At 43.8% G+C, this 23,097-nt stretch overlaps 1 protein-coding gene across 2 annotated transcripts in view; it reads left to right on the top strand.

Moving 5' to 3' along the window:
- CACNA1D (calcium voltage-gated channel subunit alpha1 D) overlaps nucleotides 1-23,097 on the top strand; it is a 1,282,477-nt gene that overhangs the window by 975,008 nt on the left and 284,372 nt on the right. For both annotated transcript variants that reach the window (XM_086939145.1, XM_086939146.1), the window contains one exon: nucleotides 18,097-18,224. In XM_086939145.1, the coding sequence (XP_086795271.1) occupies nucleotides 18,097-18,224 (128 nt within the window). The remainder of the gene's footprint in view (nucleotides 1-18,096; nucleotides 18,225-23,097) is intronic.

The following is a 23,097-nucleotide window of genomic DNA, read 5'->3' as shown; positions in this document are numbered from 1 at the left end:
TAGTTGCAAATCATTTTTGGGGACCTACACGTATTTGTCCTAATCAGACATTGATCCAGAACAAGACAGAGAAAAATGCAAAAGCGGGAAAGAAGGAGGAAGAGAAAGAAGAAAAAACAGTGACAAAGATAGAAAGCAAGGGTGAGAAAGAACCTGGAAGGGAAAAATAGAGGAGCAGTGAGTGTCTAGTGGTTGATAAAAGAGGCATGAGACGCAATCAAGACTAAGCAGCCGTGGTATTCAGCACCCCAACCTTCAATGATACCTGCTGTTGGCCTCTGAGGAAAACTTTGGGCCCCAGAACTTGTTTATTTACAAATCAAGCATTGGTTAAACCATTGACATTATTGTTGCACTGTTGATGTGTGTTTCTGTGAGTACGTATGTGTTTCATTGTTACTACTAATTTTAAAACAAGCACACAATTAAACAAGCATTAGTAGTCCATAGGTCTGGGCTTAATGAGCTTACACATGGAATCACAGGGCCTGATTAACAAAGCGTCTCCGCACTCGCGGCAGAAGCCCCACAGTCATGGGGGAAGCTCTGCAATTCTCATTGTGTGGAGACTCCACCACGGCCTCAAGGCATCAGCTACGAGTGAGGAGGACCTTTGTGAATCAGGCCCACAGTATTAGCACATTAAAGCAAGACACATCCAAGAATAAAAGGCAGTTTTTGTTAAAGACTCCCTTGTTGTTATCACAGTCCCATTTGGTGGCTTGGGTAACATTCTTCCCTCATTTCTATAATATAAAAGAAACCAAGAACTACAACAAAGAGCCCCTTGCTACACATACAAAACCATTGATGGCAAGCAAAACTTTAATACAGAAGGCCTTTTCAGCTCCAGGATACCCTCCTGGGTGATTTGTGCACTATACAACTAAGCATAGCATAACAGGATAGGTGGCTTACCCACCGCTCTATGCATGTTGCTTTTAGGCTGAAAACGTAGGCAGGGTGCGGGGTATAGATTAAGTAAGAAGGCAGAAGAAGCATACCAATGGACAAAAGGGAAGTAGGATGGGGAACTAGCAGCGGCACAATCCGAAGCAGCTTGTGGACTTACAAAGTGGTGGTGGAATAACACCAATTATAGAAACAAAGCAAACCCGACTGTATAACGGTGAGTTGGGTAGGTAGGGGGATCCGCATGCCTCCTCCCAGGAAAACAATTAGTCCTTTTTACAACACTATTTTCAAATCCAATTCGTTTGTTTTGAAGTTAGTGGACTGCACACAAAATCAGACTATCCTTTGTAGCCATTGCCTCCTTGTCACAAGTAAATTTGGAAATAACGCAAACAGATAGTGCATACTTCACCACAACTTCGCAAAGAAATTAGCTAAAAACTCAATTTCAAATTATTTGGTTATATAATCTGAGACAGACTGGTACAATTTTTCAACACAATCTCCCCATTTCTACCTTCCACTTCATTCCATTTTCCCATAAAGCATATTTCTAATATTAATGAGAACCTACTTGAAAGGGGCAGGATGAGAAAATGAAAATGAAAAATTGCATTCATTCACTTACAAAAACTGGCTTTTGGGCATGCCATGATGTGGTCCAGCTAAAGGTCATGTGCCAGTCCTTTCACCTTAATACTCATAAAATGCCACATGTAAGTCAAAATGCCATAAACGTAGCCAGACACCATCACATGCTCCTCAATGACAGCTTGTGCCTTGGAAAGGAACATACTCACAAATACATAGACACCATCAAACATACACATCACACATTCAGCTTGCCTGCTGTCAGTGTCTCTGGTGATAGATGATCTATTTTATGGGGAGGTAACTTATCTCAAGTACTACACAACAAATGTCTCCATAAATCACCCACTGTACCAACACACCAAATTTCTCCATTAGAAATGTGATTCTGGTTGGCCAAGGTATGCACCCAGGCCAGGCAGGAACCAACACTATAGTCCGGGTAAGCTAGATACACACTAAAAGGTAACCTGTGCTCCTCCTCTGGTAGCTTGGTAGAGAGTAGTCAGGCATATCTACACAGGGAATGTTTAAAGTATTTGTGCAACAGACACACACAATAACACAATGAAAACACCACAAACAATAGAGAATATTTATCTGAGCAAAATGAGACCAACGCAACAGAAATCCAATAAGTAGAAGCAGAGATATACATTTTTAAAGAATAAACCAAAAAAATTGCTTAGAAGTCACTAGCGGTTAAAAGGTTATTTGAGGTCACGAGGAACCAGTACGAATCCAAAGTTCATACCGACCCCGATGTAGGGCAGGCTGGATAAGAGGCCCAGACAGGTCCCTCTGAAGAAATACCTTCGCTGGAGCAAGTGTTGATGTGGAGAGCCTAATGCGTCTTTGTCAAGCTACGCATAGGGGGTCCCGCATTGTAGTTGAGCTCTGTTGAAGTGAATGCAATGCATTGTTGAGCCCTGCACGCTGTCTAACCGCTGTCTTCGAGCATGGCGTCGAAGGGAGATGTGACAGAATTTCTCACGCAGTCAATGCAATATGTCAGTTTTTGCAGAAATCAGCTGTAGAATCCATTTCTGAGACCCAGAACTTAAGCTGATACGGACGCGGAACAATTTCTTTCCCTAGAATTTTCAGTTTCCAAGTAATGAGGCGAGTAGTTGGTAAAAGAATTGGAGCCACTGCCTTGACACTAAGATGTAATCTAGATGTAGCGTGTCTTTACCCGCTATCTTTGTTTCACAAAGTACCTATGGATGACCATAAGTAAAGATTGGTTAGATAGATATATATCGCTCAAGCAAATTTCGAGTCCTGAAGATGACCGCACAATAATATAGCGGTCGAGGCACCGTACAGCTATTGGACAACTGGCCGAACTGGTCTGAGGGGAGAATGTTCGTCCAAGCTCTGCTAGTGACGTGGGGACTGACTCTCTGAGTACTTGGAGCTTACTATTGGGCTTCTTGGTGCTATAGGGGGGTCTGGCCTCTTGTCTGTACAGATAAGAGCACAGTTGGATCGACTGCTAATGAGGACAAAAAAAAAAGAAAAAAAAAATTTTAAAAAATAATATAGCGGTCGAAACGCAATTGAAGCTTTTCTGCCGCCCAAATTGAATTAAGGACACAATACTCATGTTTATGTTGTTCCTTTATTCCAACATTTAATGGTTTTGTTTGCCACCTGTTTGGTTTGTGATATATGTTTCCCTTTATGTACACCAGCACTTTTGTCTTGAGCATATCTCTTTTTTATAACTATTTTTGTATTATATGTAATAAATATGGAATTTTGATATCTGTAATACTGTCTAAAAAGGCTTCTTCAACCACTGTTTACCTCTCTTTTTCTGATTCTTTTTATTCTTTAACTGAATATGTGGAATTATATATATTTTTCATTGATCTCTCCCCCTGACCCTTTTGTTAGATGTACAGAACTTAGAGGGGGCCCCTCAGGCAAGGGCAGGACTCACGGAAGGTAGAGTCCAGCAGCACCAGCAGGAAGTCTTTTGTGTCCCTGAGACTTTAGAAAACAGGTGGCAAGCCAGCAAGTCCTTGGAAATCACTTGGAGGGAAGGCAGAATTCAGCTCTCCTTCCAGCAGAGTCAGGGAGCAGCAGGCAGCAGGGCAACATGCAGAAAAACAGTCCTTCCAGGAAAATCATCCCAGTTGAGTCCTTTAAGTAACACAGCAGTCCATCTGACAGAAGTTCAAGATACCGAAGTGTCTGATTTTAGTGCTTTTAATGTAGGGGTGACTTCAAAGGAACTCTCTGAAGTGCACAAGGATCCCTTTTAACCCAGTCCTATCTGCCTGGCTACTGTGTGTGTGTGTGTGTGTGTGTGTGTGTGTGTGGGGTGGGGGGGTGTATATCAGTGCTTTGAGTGTGGACATGACACAACCTATTGAAGTATAAGTGTCAGCTCCTTCCATTACGCCCTGCCAAGGAGGACCCATCAGAATGCAGATGAGTGCTCAAAATGCAGATGCGCCTCACCTTCCTGTGCTTGTGACTGTCTAGAGTGAATACACAAAGTTAAGCTGTCACCCAACCCAGACTTGAATTGGAGGCAGGCTATCAGGCACAAAGAGCAGTAAGTACAGTGAGATGTCCACTTTCTAAAAGTGGCATTTTTCTCAAACAGCAATGTTAAATGCAACTTCACCAGTAAAGAGGAATTATCATTACCATTGCAAACATATGAAACATGAAAAAGCTACTCCTCTTTGATCAGGAGCTACAGCTTAAAAGTGTATTAAGGAATTCCAAATGCGGGCCTAGGAGAGGGTAGGTCTCATAGCAGTGAAGGACAAAATGAGCTGTTTGCCACTTCCAGGAAATGCAAAACATAAATGTACTTGTCCTACCTTTTACTTACATAGCACTATGCTCTTAGGGTTGCCTAGGGCCTACTTTAGGGGTGACCTATATGTAATAAAAGGGGAGCTTAAAGCTTGGCAAGTAGTTTTAAATGCCAAGTCGAAATGGTAGTAAACTGCACACACAGGCACTGAAGTGGCAGGCCTAAGACAGGTACACAATGCTTCTTCTTATGGGTGGCACAATCTGTGCTGCAGCCCACTAGTAGCATTTGAAGTACAAACCCTGGGTATATGGTATACCTCTCTGCAAGAGACTTACCAGTACAACAAATATGCCAAACAGGTATTCACCAATGTTGTCATATTTATGAGAGAGCCACATGGCCTTTAGCACTGGTTAGCAGAGATAAAGTGGTCAGAATCCTAAGGCAAACAAAAAGAATCAGCAAAAATTAGAGGCAAATGTCAAAATGGTGGGGGAAGACCACGCTAAAGATGACAGGTCTAATACCCCACCCATCTTCCTTTCTCACAGCAGTTGACAGCTCCCTCAGCACAGCCAATCCCTGCTCAGAGGACCAAAGATGCCCTGCAGAATTTTAAATGAGGAAAGGAATATATAGAACACAATGAGGCAGAATCAAGCTTAACCAATTTCACATAGCAGGGTCCCAATACACCCAGAACATGTTGTCTTTACAGTGGTAACCACATTAACAGTAAAGCAGGAAAAGTGTAGCTATCAGTGTTCTTTCCTTTTCATCTCTTGATTCCCACCGGAATGTGTTTGAAAGGACCAACACCACTTTGTTCTTTTATGGCCCTCTAACCCCAGAAGTCAGCGCGCCAGGAGGCGCTTGTGCAGAGGCCAGGGGAGGAGCCGCCCACTGTTCTTCTAAAGCGCTGAAGCTCTCCTTCAGCACTGTACCAGCACTGCTTTGTTCTTGGGGAACCTCTCACTCCAGAAGTCTGGAGGCGAGAGGTGTGGTGCACCTGCCAGAGCGGCTGACTCGAGTGTTCAGGACTATGGTTCAATCGCCGGCGGCAGCTCAGCTTAGCATGATGTGACTCAGGGCAGTACCTCACTTAATCTCCCTGATGGCCCCCAGCACCTTGAAACCCTAAGGGGGGATATCTTTGTGCTTTACAAACAGTAATATGAATAACTACGTTTCAAAAGCATAGACGCTCTCCCCCAGCATAGGACCAACACCACTTTGTTCTCAGGGAACCTCTATCCCCAGAAGTCAGCGCGCCAGGAGTCGCTTGTGCAAAGGCCATGGGGAGGAGCCCCCTACCAGGTTTCAAAATTGCAGACTCTCTCCTGCAGTGCGGGACCAACACCGCTTTGTTCTTGGCGAATCCCTAGCCCCAGAAGTCAGCGCACCAGTAAGTACCCATCCATAATTTAATTTCTAACTTCAGTAACTTCAGCAGTAGGAGCATTAAATGAAGAAATACAGAGTGTAGATAAAAAACCACGCCTAGGGTCGACATTTCTACACAATGCTCTGTCCACCAGATAAAGAGCGGATGGTCTGTGCACGCGGTATTGGTGACTTATAGCCCTGAGCGGGGGGGGGGGGGGGGGGGCGATCTCTTAACCGAGACTGCAACAGGGGGGCTACAACAGCTGAGTCTCATTTGGTCCCCAGTCCTCCATCATTTGAACTAGAACTGGCTAGGCGAAATTGGCAGCCAACAAAGAGAATTACTCTGTCCTGGTCTTCATGGTTCGCCCTATTAATACCATGTCAGGCGATACTACGTTTTTTGCTTCTTCTGTATGTAATATTAAGACAGTTTTGGAGCCCTTGTTCAATAACTTACTTGATAATATTGCAAAGCTAATTATAAGTGAGGTGAAGAGTCTCCAGGTGAAATTGGTGGCAGTGGAATCCACCGTTGCTAATTTGAATTATTTTATAACAGGGAATATGGTAAAGGTATTTGGCCACCCCTCCAATGCTACTCAGGAGGGTCACCTTGAGTGCATTGCCCATAGTAGTGAACACTCTTATACCCCATATAATCATTCTAGTAAATCTAAGTGCAATAATTCATCTATGGGAAATCGAAGGCACAATCATGTTGTTAAGATGAAGACAAATGCAAATATGACTCCATGTAAAAATAGAGTATTGGGTGAAGTGGTTGTATCTTCCCCTACTCATGTGCCACTTCGGCCAGTCACTCTTTTAGCACAGGTGGATAGCAGGGGGAAAACAGGTACTCTTTACCCATTCTGGCTGGGATTGCAGCAAACAGTCACAGGTTGCAGCTCCCCACAAATCTAGTCCACTGGTGGCAATTATGGTGGATGTCCCCACACTGAGGCCTGGCATGGCAGAAACTACTCTCCATCTCATATGCAAGGTCACACTCTGGTGCAGTAGCCAACTGGGGGACAAGACATACCTGACCACTCATATCATTATGGCCAGAAGAGTGGGATGGGTAGGAATGAGGGAGAAGTGGGGAGATAGAGACTGCATTTTTATCAGTTTTTACCAACCTGATATAACAGGAATTTTAATACAAAATCCATCCCACTCTGGCTATCTCCCTACAGGAATCGAAGAGTTTCTCTTAGGCTTTTTCTATCAGACAGGGGCACACATTTTACCGGGAACTCTTGGACACCGGTTGGGTTACAGAACGTCCAGGTGAGAAGTGAACAGGTAGCTCTCATTCAGTTGACCAACAGACTTCTTCAATTGAGTTCCCTAGATAATAACTGACAGGTCCCTGTGCTTACCAGCACTTTGCACAAGAGGGTCATGATAGAGAACGATAGGGTTATTCTGTCTGTTAAATTAGCATCTATGCACTTGAAGGTGATGAGTTGCAATATAACAGGACTGAGTAATAAAATATTACCTCATATATTTCTATGGCTTTACTGTCACAATCTGGTAGATCCAAGGTTGGCTACGTCCCAATGGCATCCCTAAGTATCCCATGTAAATCTAGGCATACAGAGACAGATTCTAGTTATCTGCTGGCAGTCCAGTTAGATTTTAAATATGCTCCTACTTTACTGGCTGTAAATGTGTATAATTCCTTCAGGCAGTGCACACCCGCAGAACATCTGCTGGCCTTAAAGGCCTTTTTAGATTCTTAAGCAGAAAGAAAAAATTCTCCATACTTGTTAATTCTAGGTGGAGATTTTTTTTTTCACAACAAATTTATTGACAAAGATGAGCACATGAAATAGAGTGGCATCCCACACTCAGGACGATACCACCAGACATTTTGGTACAATCGCAACATAAAACTGAGTGTCCAAGCAAGAAGTAATGCAATCAAGGATATCAGAGAACATTTATCCCACCTTCATCTCGTTCATTTATCTACCTACCCAACTCCCCGAACCCTCCCTGGAACCCACCCTAACCCCATGCATGTGTGTACTAACTGTGCTGATGTAAGCTCTTGATGTAGCTATCGTGTGTGTGGATATTGGGTTTGACCGGACCGTATGGGGCTAAAGATCTTCTTCTTGTTCCGCCGGGGGGTCCAGTGTCAAGCCTCTGTAGTCTGCCCACCTCTTCCATATTTTAAAATGCTTGCGGGGGCATCCCCGTGCTTCAAATATAGGTCTCTCCAGGCCCATACAGAAGTCCATACCAGCCTTCCATGCACTCAGGGGGGGGGCCTCACGTTCTTCCATGCTCGGGCTAGGTCTCTTTTGGCTACCACTAGCCCCAGGAGGAGCAAGTGCCGCTTATAGATATTCCCACCTACCCCTTCCAGGATCTGCAATAGACCCAGACGGTGAGTACGGGGGAGGGTCCAGCCCAGCACCTCAGACAAGCATCCCCAAACACCCCTCCAGAAGCCAACCAGCTTAGAGCACGACCATACTGTGTGAAGTAACGTACCCACCTCAGCCCCACACCGCAGACACTCTGGGGACCCGATCAGGCTCGCCCTCCACAGACGCTCTCGGGTATAGTAGGCTCTATGGAGAATCTTGAACTGTATGAGTCGAAACCGTATCGCGATAGCTGCCCCCTTCGGGGATTCTAAGGCCTCTCGCTAGTCGTCCTCATCCAAGGGACCGATATCCGCCTCCCAGGTCGTCTTCAGTGGAAGAAGGGAGGAGGAGCAGTGGGTGACCATTGTTTGGTAAATGCGTGATACTTTTTTGTCCCCAAGGTCACCCATGAAGACCTTTGCTTCAATCAGGCTAAATTCAGGGAGGGAGTCAAGGTTGGTAATACTGGGCGTCAGTGCATGTCGGAATTGTAGGTATCGGAAAAATTGAGATTGGGGCATGTCGAATTCGGTACTAAGGGTCTGAAAGGACTTGAGCGTCGTTCCAGACAACACCTGGCCCAACTGCGAGATACCGATTGCATCCCAGCCATCAAAACCCGATAATTTAGAAAGTTCGGGTAGCATACCGTTCTGCCATAGTGGCGTTTCTGCGGTCAGTCTGCCCCACCAGCCCATGCGACGCAAGGCCTGTCGCCACACAGCAAAGACAAGGTTAGTAACCCTCGGCAGCGAACGACGCAGTCGGGGTGAGTATAGGATGGTATGGAGCGAATTATCGCCCATCAAAGCACGTTCTAGGGCATAGGCCGGATCCCCACCGTCACCGTACCACCATTCGTTTAGAATGAGGAGATGAGCGGCCTGGTAATACGACTGCAGATCCGAGGTGGCCAAGCCTCCACAGTAGGTGGACAAGAAGCATGTGCGCAGTGCCACCCTGGCGGCACCTCCCGCCCAAAGAAAGCGACCCAGCACTGAGTTAACCTGCTTGAACCACTGGGGTGGGATAGGATACGGATGGTTCTGTAGTTGGTAGAGTAGGCGCGGGAGCGCAACCATCTTGAAAATGGCAGATCGGCCAAATATTGTCAGGGGCATATGAGACCAAGTTTTGACATCCGTCTGAACCCGCTCTCAGACGGGCAGCAGGTTACGCTCCCAGGCAGTGGCAGCTGAGTCTGAGAGAAACACCCCAAGGTATTTCAGACCATTCGTGGCCACTCGTAATCTCGAAGCCCAGGGATCCGTCACTGGGTCACCAGCTAGCACCCATAACGTGGATTTATGTAGGTTTAGATATAAGCCCGAAGCCTCTCCAAATAGGTGCATGACCTCCAAGACACGTGGGCCTGAGCGCTGCAAATCGGTAAGGAAAAAGAGGACATCGTCCGCATACAACGCAATCTTATCCGACAGGGTGGCATTCCACGCAAAGCCTCGTATCTGCGCATCGCGACGCACTCTCGCAGCCAGGGGCTCCATGGCCAGTGCAAATAGATAGGGGGAAAGAGGGCAACCCTGTCTGGTCCCTCGGCCAATGCGGAATGTCTCTGATACCGCCCCGGCGACCCGCACCGAGGCTGTGATGTCTGTATAGAGGAGCTTGACATATGACAGGAAGACCGGGCCTAGGTTGAGCCAAGACAGTAACGTAAAGAGGTACGACCAGCTAACCGAGTCGAAGGCCTTGTTGATATCGGCCAGCAACAACGCCGCCTGGTCCCCCAAGGCCCCAACAGCGTCGATCGCCGCATGTGCGCGCCGGATATTATGTCGCGTCGCCCTGTGGGGCATAAAACCTGCTTGGTCCGAATGGACTAAGTCCGTGATATGTGGAGCCAGGCGGTTCGCCAGATCCTTGGCCAATATTTTAGCCTCAATATTAATTAAGGAAATGGGTCTATATGAATCATGGCTATCTGGGGGTCTACCTGGCTTCTGAAAGACCACTATTTCAGCATGGCACCAGTCTGGGGCAGCACACCCCGTGCACGAGCCGCCTCCAGCACTCGGCGATAGTGTGGCCCCAACTGCACATGAAATTTTTTTAAAAATTCACACGGGTAGCCATTCGGTCCAGGGGCCTTACCGGCATTGAGTTGTCCCAGAGCGTCTCCCAGCTCTTCCGCTGTGAGGGGGGCATCCAGGGCCTTTCTGGTCTCGTCTGACACTGGTATGGGCGGTAACTCTGCGAGATAGCGGGCCAAGTCGCCCTCAGGCAATTGGTCGCACGGGGCGTACTGAGCCGTAAAGTACGTGGCGAAGCTCGCTGCCAACTCGTTCGGGTCGGTCAGGACTTCCCCATTGTCGTTCATGAGACCCGGTAGCATGAGGGGCTGGAAGTTGTGTTGGCATAATCTATGGAGCATTGAGCACGACTTGTCCCCCCATTGATACACCCTACTTCTCGTGGCCAGCCACGCCTGTTTGGCTTCATCTAGCAATAGGGACGCGTACGATTGCTGTGCCTGCAGAAGCAGCCGTAGACCGACTTCGTCACCTCCAGCACAGTGTTCTTGTTCTAGGGTCGCCACTCGCGCAGCCGCCTCAGTAGTTTGTTCTTGACGCTGCCGACGGGCCGCTGAGCACCATGCGATATCTACTCCCCGTATGGTAGGTTTCATAGCCTCCCACACCACACCTATGTCAGCACCCTTTACTAGGTTGTCCCGCCAATAGTGATCTATGGTTTCTCGCAAATGGTTAGTATATGCCGGTTTCAGGAGATGCCACGAGGACATCCTCCATCTAAACGGCTGCCGTTTCAGAAGTAGGTCTATTCTAACCGAAACTGGGGAGTGATCGGACAGGCCCCTCGGCAAGATGTCAGCGCCCTTTACCCTACACAAGTATTCTCTAGGTACAAATATACAATCTAACCGCAAGAATGAGCCATGTACCGCCGATAGATATGTATACTCACGGGTTACAGGGTGCATACGTCGCCAAGCATCCACCCAGCCTAGCCCCTCACTCATTGCATGCAATCTGGTGGGTGGAAGGGAAGGGGGGTCGCCTCGGTCACATCCTGACGCCTCCGGCGATCCACACATACGTCCATCACGTCATTCCAATCACCCCCAATCACTGCCAGTGATCCAGAGACGTCTTCCCACACTGCAAACAGCCTCTCGGCCAGGGCCCACTGCAGGGGGGGGGGGACGGGATGGGCGTATATACTCCCAAATACTACGGGTTCCGTGCCCACCATGCCCTTAACAAACAAGTAGCAACCCTGAGGATCCACCCACTGCTTATCGTGTACATATGCCAGCCTGCGGTGTATCAATATGGCCACTTCCCTGGATCCCCTGGAGAACCCCGCATGGAAAACCTGCTGATAACCAAACCTCTGCAGACCCAGTGCCTTTGTGCCCAACATGTGAGTTTCCTGAAGCAATAATATATCTGCAGCTTCCTTTTTCCCCAGCGTAACCCTGCCCCACGTTTAATCTTGTCTAGTAATCCTCTGACATTCCACGTAATCACCCGCATAGAGTCTACAGGGAGTCTATGAGTCGATTCAGCCATAGTCAGTTGGAGTCCACCATGAAAGCTCCTCAGTCCAGCGCCACCCACCGCACACCACACGGAACATCATCTCGATACACACATGCATTTTACTAACTACCCCAAGAAAACCCGCCCATCCCCCGCCTCCCCCCACCCTATACCTCAATGAACCATGAAGTACCTGTCGCGGCATGGGAAGTCTCGAGACCAAAACAGAGGGCCCGAGCCCACCCATACCAATGGATCCCAACATCCCTAAAAGGAAAAACAGTGAACTCACCCCCCTCCCCTCAGTGTCCCTCTCACAACTGGGAGAGTGGTAGCCCCTATCACGTAATCCCCAAGCCCCCCGCCCCACCACAACTTCACCCACTATTAGGAGACAAAAGCAGTACTGTCTCAGAGCTGCAATACAGTTAGCGATTCAAGGGTCTCAGGCGACTCGGCGCCCTCAGCCAGGAGTCACAGCATTACTAGCAGAATATGGAGCCAAGGCTCCGGAGTCTTCAGTGATCCGTTCCAGACTGCTCCGAATCTTCGGTCCTGCCAGTGTCCTGTGTGCCATCCACCGATGCCGCGCGCCTGCGTGATTTGGAGCGTTTGGGTCGCCCATTCTTTGTCGTTTGGTCTCTTTGCGCCCGTGGTGAACCCTCAGGGGTGCCTGGATGAAGCCCTGGTTGAGAATTCGGTCTGACCTGCACTGTTTCATCTGTCCACTTCAAAAGGTCTTCCGGTGTATCAAAGAACAGTGTCCGTGATTGGAAGATCACCCTCAGGCGCGCCGGGTACAACAGGGAATATTGCAGCTTAAGGCATCTCAACTTAGCTGTGGCCGCCACAAAAGAATGGCGCTGTTGCTGTACGAGTTTAGTATAGTCAGGGAAAATCATGATCTTTTGGTTTTCATACAGGAGGGTGTCCCTAGTTCTAGCTTCTCTCAGTATAGCATCCCTGTCGTGATAATTCAACAACCTAGCGATTACCGCCCTAGGCCGCTCGCCCTCAGGCGGCCTTTGCGTCAGGGCGCGGTGTGCTCTTTAGATAACAAAACAGGCAGATAGCGACCCTGGGGGCATCCATGACTCCAGCCACTGTGTGAGAAATTGTTCCATGTGGCCTTTGGCACAGCGCTCCGGAAATCCAAGGAAGCGGAGGTTATTTCGCCGTGCCCGCCCTTCTGCATCTTCCACACAGAGCGCTGTGGTCCGCTGTGCGGATTCCATCGCCGCCATTCTCTTCTTAAGGGCACTTACATCCTCTTCCACTACCGACACCCTGGACTCGGCTTCTGTGATCCGTGCCACTGCGTTTCTAAGGTCTTGGCGCAACAGGGTCACATCCGCGCCAACTCCGCTTGCGTAGCCACGCCCCCTAGGTGGAGGTTTTAATATTCACCTGTTTCAATCCACGTGCTACGGTTATGAGGAACCATCCATAGATGGCCTCAAAAAAGGACATTTTGAGCACACTATTCAAGGGGACGTGCTTCATGATATTCTAGCTGATTTTAACCTGCCAAATACCATCCAATCTAGAGACAAAGGGGATATTCACACCTTTATTAACAGATGCTCCTACTCAACTATTGTCTTTATATTCATTACTGTCTTGATAGTGTAGTCTGTTCAAATTTGTAAGCCAAATGGAATCAGTTTAGTGATCACAATCCTTTATTCCTGGCTATTAAATGGAGAACAATAGAGGAAGTTAGTCCCTCAGTAGGACATAGGAACGCAGACATCATACCTCTGGACCAAGCCTGTAGGTAGGAATGGAACATGGTCCCTTCTGACCCATTTTTAAATAACCTTCATCTCAAATGCGGCCAAGATATTAGGTTGTATCTAGAGGGTTGCACACAAGCAAACCTCTTAGTGAGTGCTTTTATCAGGGTATGTGAGTATTCTGCAAATAGCCTTGTGAGGGTGGATTTTAAACTAAGCCTAGGGGGGAGAGGTGGTTCTAAAGCACACAAAAACCTTCTAAAGCACTGAAGAAAACTTAGAGTTATAATACTGAGATTACTATTTGTAGGAAGAGATACAAGCTGACCCCAGCAGATGGAAACAAAAGAAATTAAAAGGGAAGCTTGGGACCAACTACGACAGACTAATGTCTTAAAAAATAGTGCCAGATTCTGGGAAATTGTTAATTGTCTCTTTATTAATCGGATGTCTAACAATGTTTTAGATGTGCTATAACCTCAGATACGTGGGTAACACATTTCCAGTGAACACAAGGGTGTGTAACAGAGGAGGCCCTTAATAGAACCCGAGCAAAGGTCAGAGGAGAAATTGATTTGATTTTTACTCAGCAAGAAGTATTAGAGACTATTTCCCTCATGTTGAAGGATAAGGCGCCTGGCCCGATGGGATTCCAGCAACTAATCCAGACGTGCTTGTGGCATAATAATATCGCCTCTGTGACAGTGAACCTGTACATTTGCAACAAGAGTCCCCAAAAATTTCAATTATTGTATAGATTCCACAAGAATTGCAACATATGAAGATTTTTGCCAATGTATTACATCTGTAGTGACCTTTGCCACATATACTTACGAACCTATCCTCAAAGACACTGCCCTTAAGATTTCCAAATATGCCATCTGTGACATTTCTCTGATTCATCAATCCTGTGGCTTCCTGATGAAGGCAATTTGCCAAAATGCACGTAGAAAATCATATATAGTATTCAGTCCTTTGGCCATAAACCATTACCTCATTTGAATGAACAATCCCAACATCTTGCCTTACTATAAGTTGTGAATACAATTAGTACACAAATGTATTGATTTTTTGATACATATCAATAATATACTAGATGAGAAGTGAATGAATGTATGGGTATGTATGAAAATCAGCCTGTCTATTGTTGGTTAAATACACTACCTATACAATGTATACATTTCTTCTAGCCATAATTATTCTTATTTATACAGTGACATTGTTATTTATAAAATTAACATGATTTTTCTATTTTTGTACTAACATGATTGTTTTGTTGTGTGTCCTAGATTGTGCCCTTTACACTGTTTCATAATTACTTGCCAGAGATTGCCATCTGTTTAACAGGTTTACCCTCTTGGTCTAGATCTATAACTACCCTGCTTTTGAAGAAAGGGACAAGAACTGATCCTCGATGTTACAGACCCATATCCCTCATTGATTACATGGTCAGGTTAATGGAGTGAGTGATCCTCTGGCTGAATCGAAATAAGGTTATTTCCAATCTCCAGTATGGATTCACGCCATAGAAAGGCACTTTATATCAATGCCTACATTTACAGTAGCTTATTGGGAAATATACAGTAGTGAAACGGGATATGTTACATTTTGCTTTGATGGATTTAACATCAGCATTCAATAGAGTCAACAGGTCGAAACTATAGCTGCTCCTTATTAATATGGTAGTAGATTGTAACATAGTGCACTTTTTACATGATCTACATCTAGATCTCTCAGCGGTAGTGAGATATCATCAGAACAGTAATCTTTCTTCACCCATAAGAGTACAGAGGGGGGAAGAAAAGGCTACATTTTAACTCCACTTTTATTCAAATTATGTATTAATAGCTTTGGTCCAATTCTATGCACAGTTTGTAGATATATTCTTCAGACTGCGACTCAGTTAATTCCAGCACCTTTATAGGTGGATGACGCCATGCTGTTAGCAAGAACAGCAGTGGGGCTTCAGTAGATCCTCAATTCTTTCGTAGGTTTTATGACTTCCTTAGTTCTGTGTACAAATTACATATAATCCCACATCATTGTTATGGGTCCCAAATACAGAAGCCAACGGAAATGCTTTGTGGAAGATACAAAAATCAGCCGGGTCATATTAAATGAAAGGGGCACTTTGGCCCCGTTAAGTAGGGCAAAAAGGACTAGAATGGCTAGAGACATAGCAGTGGTTTTTGATTTTGCTAGTGGACTGGGTGCTAAACCTGTACAGGTTCCTAAATGTATCTCCATGACCATCGATGGGAGCAATATCTGGGGCTATAAGGAGGCTAATGAGGTACATATAGTGGAAAATGAATTTATGAAACAGCTATTGTCAATCCACAGCCTCTTTTATTTTTTATGAAGGGATGGAGCCTTAGACCGTTTGGCTCTCTGTGCCCCCATCTAGAATTAAAGCAGACAATCATAGAAGACTGCTTGTCTCTAGAGAGGGTGAATAGTATCCCGTGACTTGGCTACATTAAATATACAGTGTGAAAGTTGGGACACCCGAGTTATTAAACCCCAGAAAGGATCACAAGAAAGGACTTGGGCTGGGCCAAGAAACATTTCCTCTCTATTGTTCAATCTGAGAGAGAGAAGCTAGAGAGCCTTGTAAACCCTCAGTGTGAGCATATATGTTATTAAAGTCTTGCCCCTCAACAGAGCCTTACCTATCAGGGATCACAATTCCTCATTGGGCCCATGCCCGTCCCCAAAGCAAGCAGTCTGCAACCTCGGAATAATGATTGACAACAAGCTATCCATGAAAAATCATGTCAATCTTGTGCTGGGTACCTGTTACGGGATCTTGCGGAAGCTACGCAAAATCTTTAAATGGTTATTGAAGCCAGGAAACCTCAGGTCCAGGGACTAATTGTAAGCTGCATGGATTATGGGAATGCCTTATTAGCTTCCCTAAATGAAGCCTTCTTTTCTAAACTGCAAATCCTATAGAATACTGCGGCCAGACTGATCTTAAACTTACCCCCAAGGTCCCCCTTAGTCCCAAGTCTAAGGTCCCTCCACTGGCTTCCAGTTAGAAAAAGAGGTCACTAAAATCCTGTGAATAACTCATAAAAGTATCTATGGCACTGGTCCCGGTTATTTAGCGAAAAAACGTAAAAGATACTGTCATGCCTTGAGAAGTGGCACTAGGACCCTGGGACACAGGGTGGGGACAAGGGACACCGGACACCACATCCGGTCAGGGGAGGGGACCAGGGGTCAGTTAGCAGCAGGACCTCGGAGCAAGAGGTCGGAGATACCAAGCCTGTATGAGGAAGCAGAATAAAGAATACGTAGACACCCCTACAGGGGACACGACAGATACTAGCCAGAAAGAACATTAAGGTCCAGTTAAAAATCTCTTCTTACCCCACTGCGAGTCCGCACCATACGTAACTGGGGTCGATCATTTTCCTTTCTCGCCCCCATTTCTGGAACAAGCTGCAGTTTCATCTTCTCTCTATTGCGGACAACCAGCGTTTCCGCAAAGAACTGAAAATGTGGCTGTTTGACCAGAAATAGCGCAATTGGATATGAGTCTTTGGAATCTCTGCAAGCGCCACAAGACCTACAGGTGATATGCGCGCTATATAGGATTCTCTGACTTGACTTGACTCATCGTCTGTTCCTCTTAACCAGATTTAGGTTAAACTGACTGCATTGGTTACTTGCAAAACCGCATGGGTGGAATAAAGCTGTAAATTTGGGCCCCTGCAGCTGTGACAGTTTTTCTGTGCATAATACCATGCATTTCGTCAAGTTTTGTGATCACTACTGTTTGTTAAGACATCAATATATTTTACCATTGTTAAGATGGAAACATTTCCTACAAGTAAGACCTGTCCTGCTCTAATATACTTACAGTTACTGTCACACCACTGTAAGTGTATTTGAAACAATAGATCTGTTTGACAGCTTTGCTGTCGAAACCCAAACTTAATCAAACTGAGGCAGCCCAAGTTTAAGACAGTAAATATACTTCTGACTATTGTAACATGTTAAAAGCTCCAATGCTCTCCATAGTTGATGAACTACTGTGAAGAGCCAGGCTGTATGTATAATAGCTCACCTTCAACTTCCATGAAACAGATTGAAACGTGACAGCAATGGTTTCATACTTTCGTTTCACATTCATATACTTAGGTTTTGTTGATTCATTATTTCTTATTTTTAGGTCTTATGTAAGCCAGACCTTTTGTTTTTAAAACAAAAATTCTGCATACTCATATAGTGGTATTTAGATCAGACTTCTAAAGCCACTGGCATTTTTGATTGAAGACCTTTTAGGCATTGACCTGAGATGTCAATCACACCGTGGATTAACACAAAGGAGTATTCCAGTCTCACCATATTTCTACTTACTGTTTGGGTGTAGCCCTCAAACACCTTTGGGGTAAATAAGGGTCTCTTTTACATGTGAAAGGTATTGTGAATCATCATAAATTTAATATATTAAATTTCAAAATGTAAATTAATTTAGCCTCTTCTTGCCAAGTTCCTTTTCCCCAATTTATTCAGATGGTCCCCTGTGTGATCCACTGCCTATATTCTCCATGGAGATGAAGGGAGGATGGAGAAACAGAAAGTCTGGGTCTACAATAAAAATATTTTGTACCATATTTTAATTTAGGTTTTTTCGTAATAATAATTCTAGAGAGTCATTTTTACTTTGCAAAATGGTTTCCCCATAATTATTGCAAACGTAATTGTAATGAAATTAACAAATGACACCACTGTACAGTTATATAATTTTATTTGTTTTGTAGATCATCAATCTCTTTGTTGCCGTCATCATGGATAATTTTGATTATCTGACACGTGACTGGTCTATTCTTGGTCCCCATCACTTGGATGAATTCAAAAGGATATGGTCGGAATATGATCCTGAAGCTAAGTGAGTTTGATTTTCTTATTTCCAAAATGTATGTTACACATTTGGTATTTATTTATTATGAAAACCCTGTAGTACTACCTGATTTTTCAGGAGCATTATCGTTCACATAGAATAGCAGACCTGATTTAGAATTTGGATTATATTATTTACTCCATCAGGGCAACGCCCTGACAGAGTAACCGTGCTCTGAATATGAAGAAGTCCCCAGGCTCAACAGACACCTGTTAACATTAGCAGCAACTGCTATCAATGCTTTTCCTGTCATTCTGCTAAACGTTTGAGGGACTGTAATATCAAGATGAAGGCACATTCATCAAACTTTTAACATGTTTTTGTGTTTTCAAAAAGAAAACCTGAAAGCGGGATTTTTTTGTCAAAAATGCAAAAACTAATGGCCCCCAAACAATGGGAGTTGTCTCCCATAAGGTATGGGTCATTTTGTAGTTTTCACTGACCCTTACCACCAGGTTTTACCCAGCGGTAATGAACGGTAAACACTGGTCAATCAGCCGCCCGCTCTAAAATCGCGGGGGCAGACGACTGGCCAAGCATCTAATGGCCCTAACTTCATCAGGCTATTGGAGAAGTATGTCAGAGACAGAGATGGAGTTTTCTCCATTAGTGACACACTTTAATTACGCCCACCTATAAATCAGGCATGTGGACCTTCAGTTTTGGTATCCTCTATGCCACACTCTGAATCAGCCCCAAATAAATTTTTGGGGACGTGGGATAGCTGCCAAAAATCAGCAGATTTTCCGGCCGCCCTATTTAGATTGTAACTACACCTTTACAGGCTAAATCCAGGGCATGGGACATATGCCTTTTTTTTGGAGATTTCCAGCATCCGCCAAACTCTAAATCATGCCCTTTGTGAGCATGTATCCAAACCGTTTTCTGAATCCGCATTTTCTGTAGCCTAAATGCATATGGACAAGGGGCCATATGTAGGTAATCTCTATTTACCGATTCTTAAATACTGATTCGGTATTTAAGAATCTGTAAATAGTATGTAGGTAAAAATTCAGTAAATTTTACCGAATCGGTAATATTCGGTATTTAAGAATCTGTATTTACCGATTCGGTAATTCCCAATCATTCCTATGAGCCATTCACCATTACTGATTCAGTAAATACCGAATCAGTAATAGGGGGAACATATTCAAGGGTGGCAGGGTGTCACATTGGCACCCTGTTGCACCCCTGAATCGTGCCTGTGTGCACATGTGGCACACATACGTGCCCTAAGGGCATGTATGTCTGCCACATGGCACTTTTAAAAAAAGCACAAAATTGCTTTTTTAAAGGTTTTCGATATTTACCACCAACTTGTAGTTGGTGGTAAATAACGAATCCATAAATCAAGAATGCACTCACTTAAGTGCTCCCTACAAAGGATTTTAGTATTCGGTAATTTACCAATTCAATATTTTAAGGAATCAGTAATTTACTGAATCCTTAAATTACCGAATCCTATGGAGCCACCTACATTAGAAAAAGCTAAATACCGGTCGGTAACGGCAAATTTACCGAGTTTTGGCCGTTACCGACCGGTATTAAGCTACCTACATATGGCCCTTAATGTTTTTGTAAATGAATGCACATGCCTGATATATTAATGTTACAGCAACTTCCTGTTAGTTACAATATAATTCAGAATCACTATCTTTGTGAAGAATAAAACCTCCCTTCTATTTAACAGCAATTGTTCAGGATTTAGGTTTAGAAGACTAGTTGTCTCGTCCTAATTCTGGGGTCCAAATGTTTAAATCAGATAAACTTTGCGGTGTATATACCTCTTTGAATCGTAGTAGGACAAAGATAAATTTTGGAAAATTACATTTTAAAAAATCACCCTGCGAATGAATAACAGGTCAATGTGCAATTAATGGAACATGAAATAGAAGAGCAGGTCTACATTGCTGAGTTTCTAAAATTAATTTTCCTTCAGGACTTTACAGAATCTACACGAAATCCACATAGTAGCCACTCTAAACCTATCCTGGAGTAACACTGTTCCTTCTCTGTCACCAGCCATGCCCATTCATTGCTGACAGTAAAGAGGGGTAGTAAGATGAATCTGCAACACATTGCTACCTTTATCTTTGGTGGATAGTGTAGATTATGTAGATAGCATTTCCAAATTAAATATTTTCATGCCTTGCACACATTATTAATGGGAGGTAAACCATTAAAGATAACTCCTTAACATCGTATTCTAACAGAACATGATTGACTGAGAAGAAAGAGTCCCTTCTCTGAGCGTTACTATCCATCACCAGTTGTTCAGAATGATCAACCAATTTTTTTTAGTCCAAGTGTCTTAATTAATTTCTGACAAAGCGACATATTCTGTGAAAAAGAAACCAATGTTATTCCAGTTTAAGGAACTCCAGCTCACTAACCCCACAAGCTACTTCAGTATATTGCTACTGTTGAAAATTGCCATCTTTTGAGTGCTATTCCCCCATTTTTTTGCCTTCCTTTGCCAAACCTGTTTTTTGCTGGTCATGGGACTCTGTGCATTTACTCCAAGTGCTTGTGCTCTCTTCTCTAAACATGTTAGAATTTTCATTCCTCTAAAAGGTACATTTAATTTGCTTGTAAGTCTCTAGCATATGGTACCACATGTACCATAGGGCCTGTAAATCAAATGCTACTAGTGAACTGCAACACTAATTGTTTCACCCACTAAAGTAACACTGCAAAACATGTCTCCAGGCCAGCCACTGCTGCGTTGTTGTGCAGTTTTAAATCCACCATATCAACCTGGCAAAAAACCTTTTGCAATGCTGAAACCTTCCTTTTAAACACTTATAGGATACCCCAAATGTAGTCATAAATGCCCATAGGACAAGGTGCATGGCATTAAGAAAGTAGGACATGTATATTTACTGTTTTACATGTCCTGGGAGTGAAGCATCTCCAAAGTCGTTTTTCACTGTGGCAAGGCTGGCTCCCTTATAGGAAAACACTGATTTACGCTATTACATTTAATATGTGCTGAATTTAATTTGAGAACAACTAGAGAAGTGGTTCAGGAACTCATTTTAATAGTAAATTAAAATCCAACTTAATGGTCAAGTCGGATTTGATATTAGTGCTTTGGAAATTACCCTTTTAGAAAGTAGTCATTCTCCTGCTGATGTCAAAAGGGCCTTTACTAATAGTGTGCAGAGTCACATGAGAGATGATGGTTTTCCTGTGGTCGCATGAGGGATAGCTACAAAAGAATTACAGCTGTAGACGCCTTGGCTGAAGTATTTAGATTATATATATATTTTCCCTCCATAAAACCACGGCACAGCAGATAACTAAGCCAAGATCTGGGCCAATATCAAAGCACATTAACTCATAAGGACTCTTTTCTAAATATTACACTTTACCCTCAGTAATGTCAGCCCACTAGAGGGCTTTGAATAGGTCTGATGAAATAAGACTCGGATAAATGAACCCTGCTTATTATTGAGAATTTCTGTTTTATAAGTTTTTCAAAAATATTTAATTTAAAATGCTGGAAACAATAACTCTTTTAGGTTAGAAATAGCAAGGGTTATGCGTGCTGGAGCAAAACTAGAATGAGGCACACCAATATGGTACGGTAATCTATGATATACAATGATAATAGAAATGTGGTACCACATGACTGAGTCAGCCCACTAGAGGGCATTCAATATGTCTGAAGTAACAAGACTTAAGAAAATAACCCGGCTTTTATTCCAAATGCTTGATAATTAACAATGTGAAATAATCATGATTGTTGTTTCTGTCACACAAAGAAATCCTTGGAGGCAACATCTCTTGAAAATTATATCATTCTGAAAACTGTTTTCTAGCAGGGAGAGGGTATACAAATTTTATTTCTTTTTGTATTGATGTGGAATGACATTATGCAAGTTAAGAACTACAAGTCCCAGAAGGCCATTGTGAAAGAAAAACATATGGTTGTAATCATGTGACCAAGGTGGGAGGGACTCCCTTTTTAAATTACTTTCAGCAAACAGTGTTTGTAACAACCGTGATCAAGTGAGTGGGGAGCTCACGAAACGCGTTGGTTTTTCGCTGTGAAATATGCTGTAGAGGATCGAATAATAAATCTACCTGCTTCTTAAAAAACGGATTGACTGGAGTTGCGGCTTCTTTTGATTTTGAACCGGGTGGCACTCGGGGCAAACACAGTTTTGATGTGTGTATATATATATATATATATATATATATATATATATATATATATATATATATATATATATATATATATATATACCTATACGTAGATAAGAGGGTAGTTTCATTACATAGTTCATCATATATATATATATATATATATATATATATATATATATATATATATATATATATATATATATATATATATATGATGAACTATGTAATGAAACTACCCTCTTATCTACGTGATACTTTGGACTTTGTAAATAAATTGAAAAACATGGAATGGGAGACGGGTTTTCTCATGGCAACCATCGACGTCTCTTCGCTCTACACATCCATACGACATCAGGATGGTGTAGAGGCTGTAGATTCTTTCTTGAAGGAAAGATCAATAAACTTTATGGAACATTCTACCATGTTGATCGAGTTGTTGACCTTCTGCTTGACACATAACATTTTCCTCTTCCACGGCAATCTCTATCTACAACAACAGGGGACGGTAATGGGAACATCTTTTGCCCCCACATATGCAAATCTACTGATGGCCGTCTGGGAAAAAGAGGTTCAATTGGAAGAGAACAAGACACATCAGAAGATAAAAAGTTGGTATCGATATATCGACGACCTCTTCCTAATATGGGACGGATATCAGACAGAGCTACAGCCCTTCATAGACTCTTTAGAAAACAATTGATACAATTTA

Source organism: Lissotriton vulgaris, chromosome 9 (assembly GCF_964263255.1).
Source record: "Lissotriton vulgaris chromosome 9, aLisVul1.2, whole genome shotgun sequence".
In the NCBI taxonomy this organism is placed as follows: domain Eukaryota; kingdom Metazoa; phylum Chordata; class Amphibia; order Caudata; family Salamandridae; genus Lissotriton; species Lissotriton vulgaris.
This window is presented reverse-complemented; position numbering and strand designations above follow the sequence as displayed.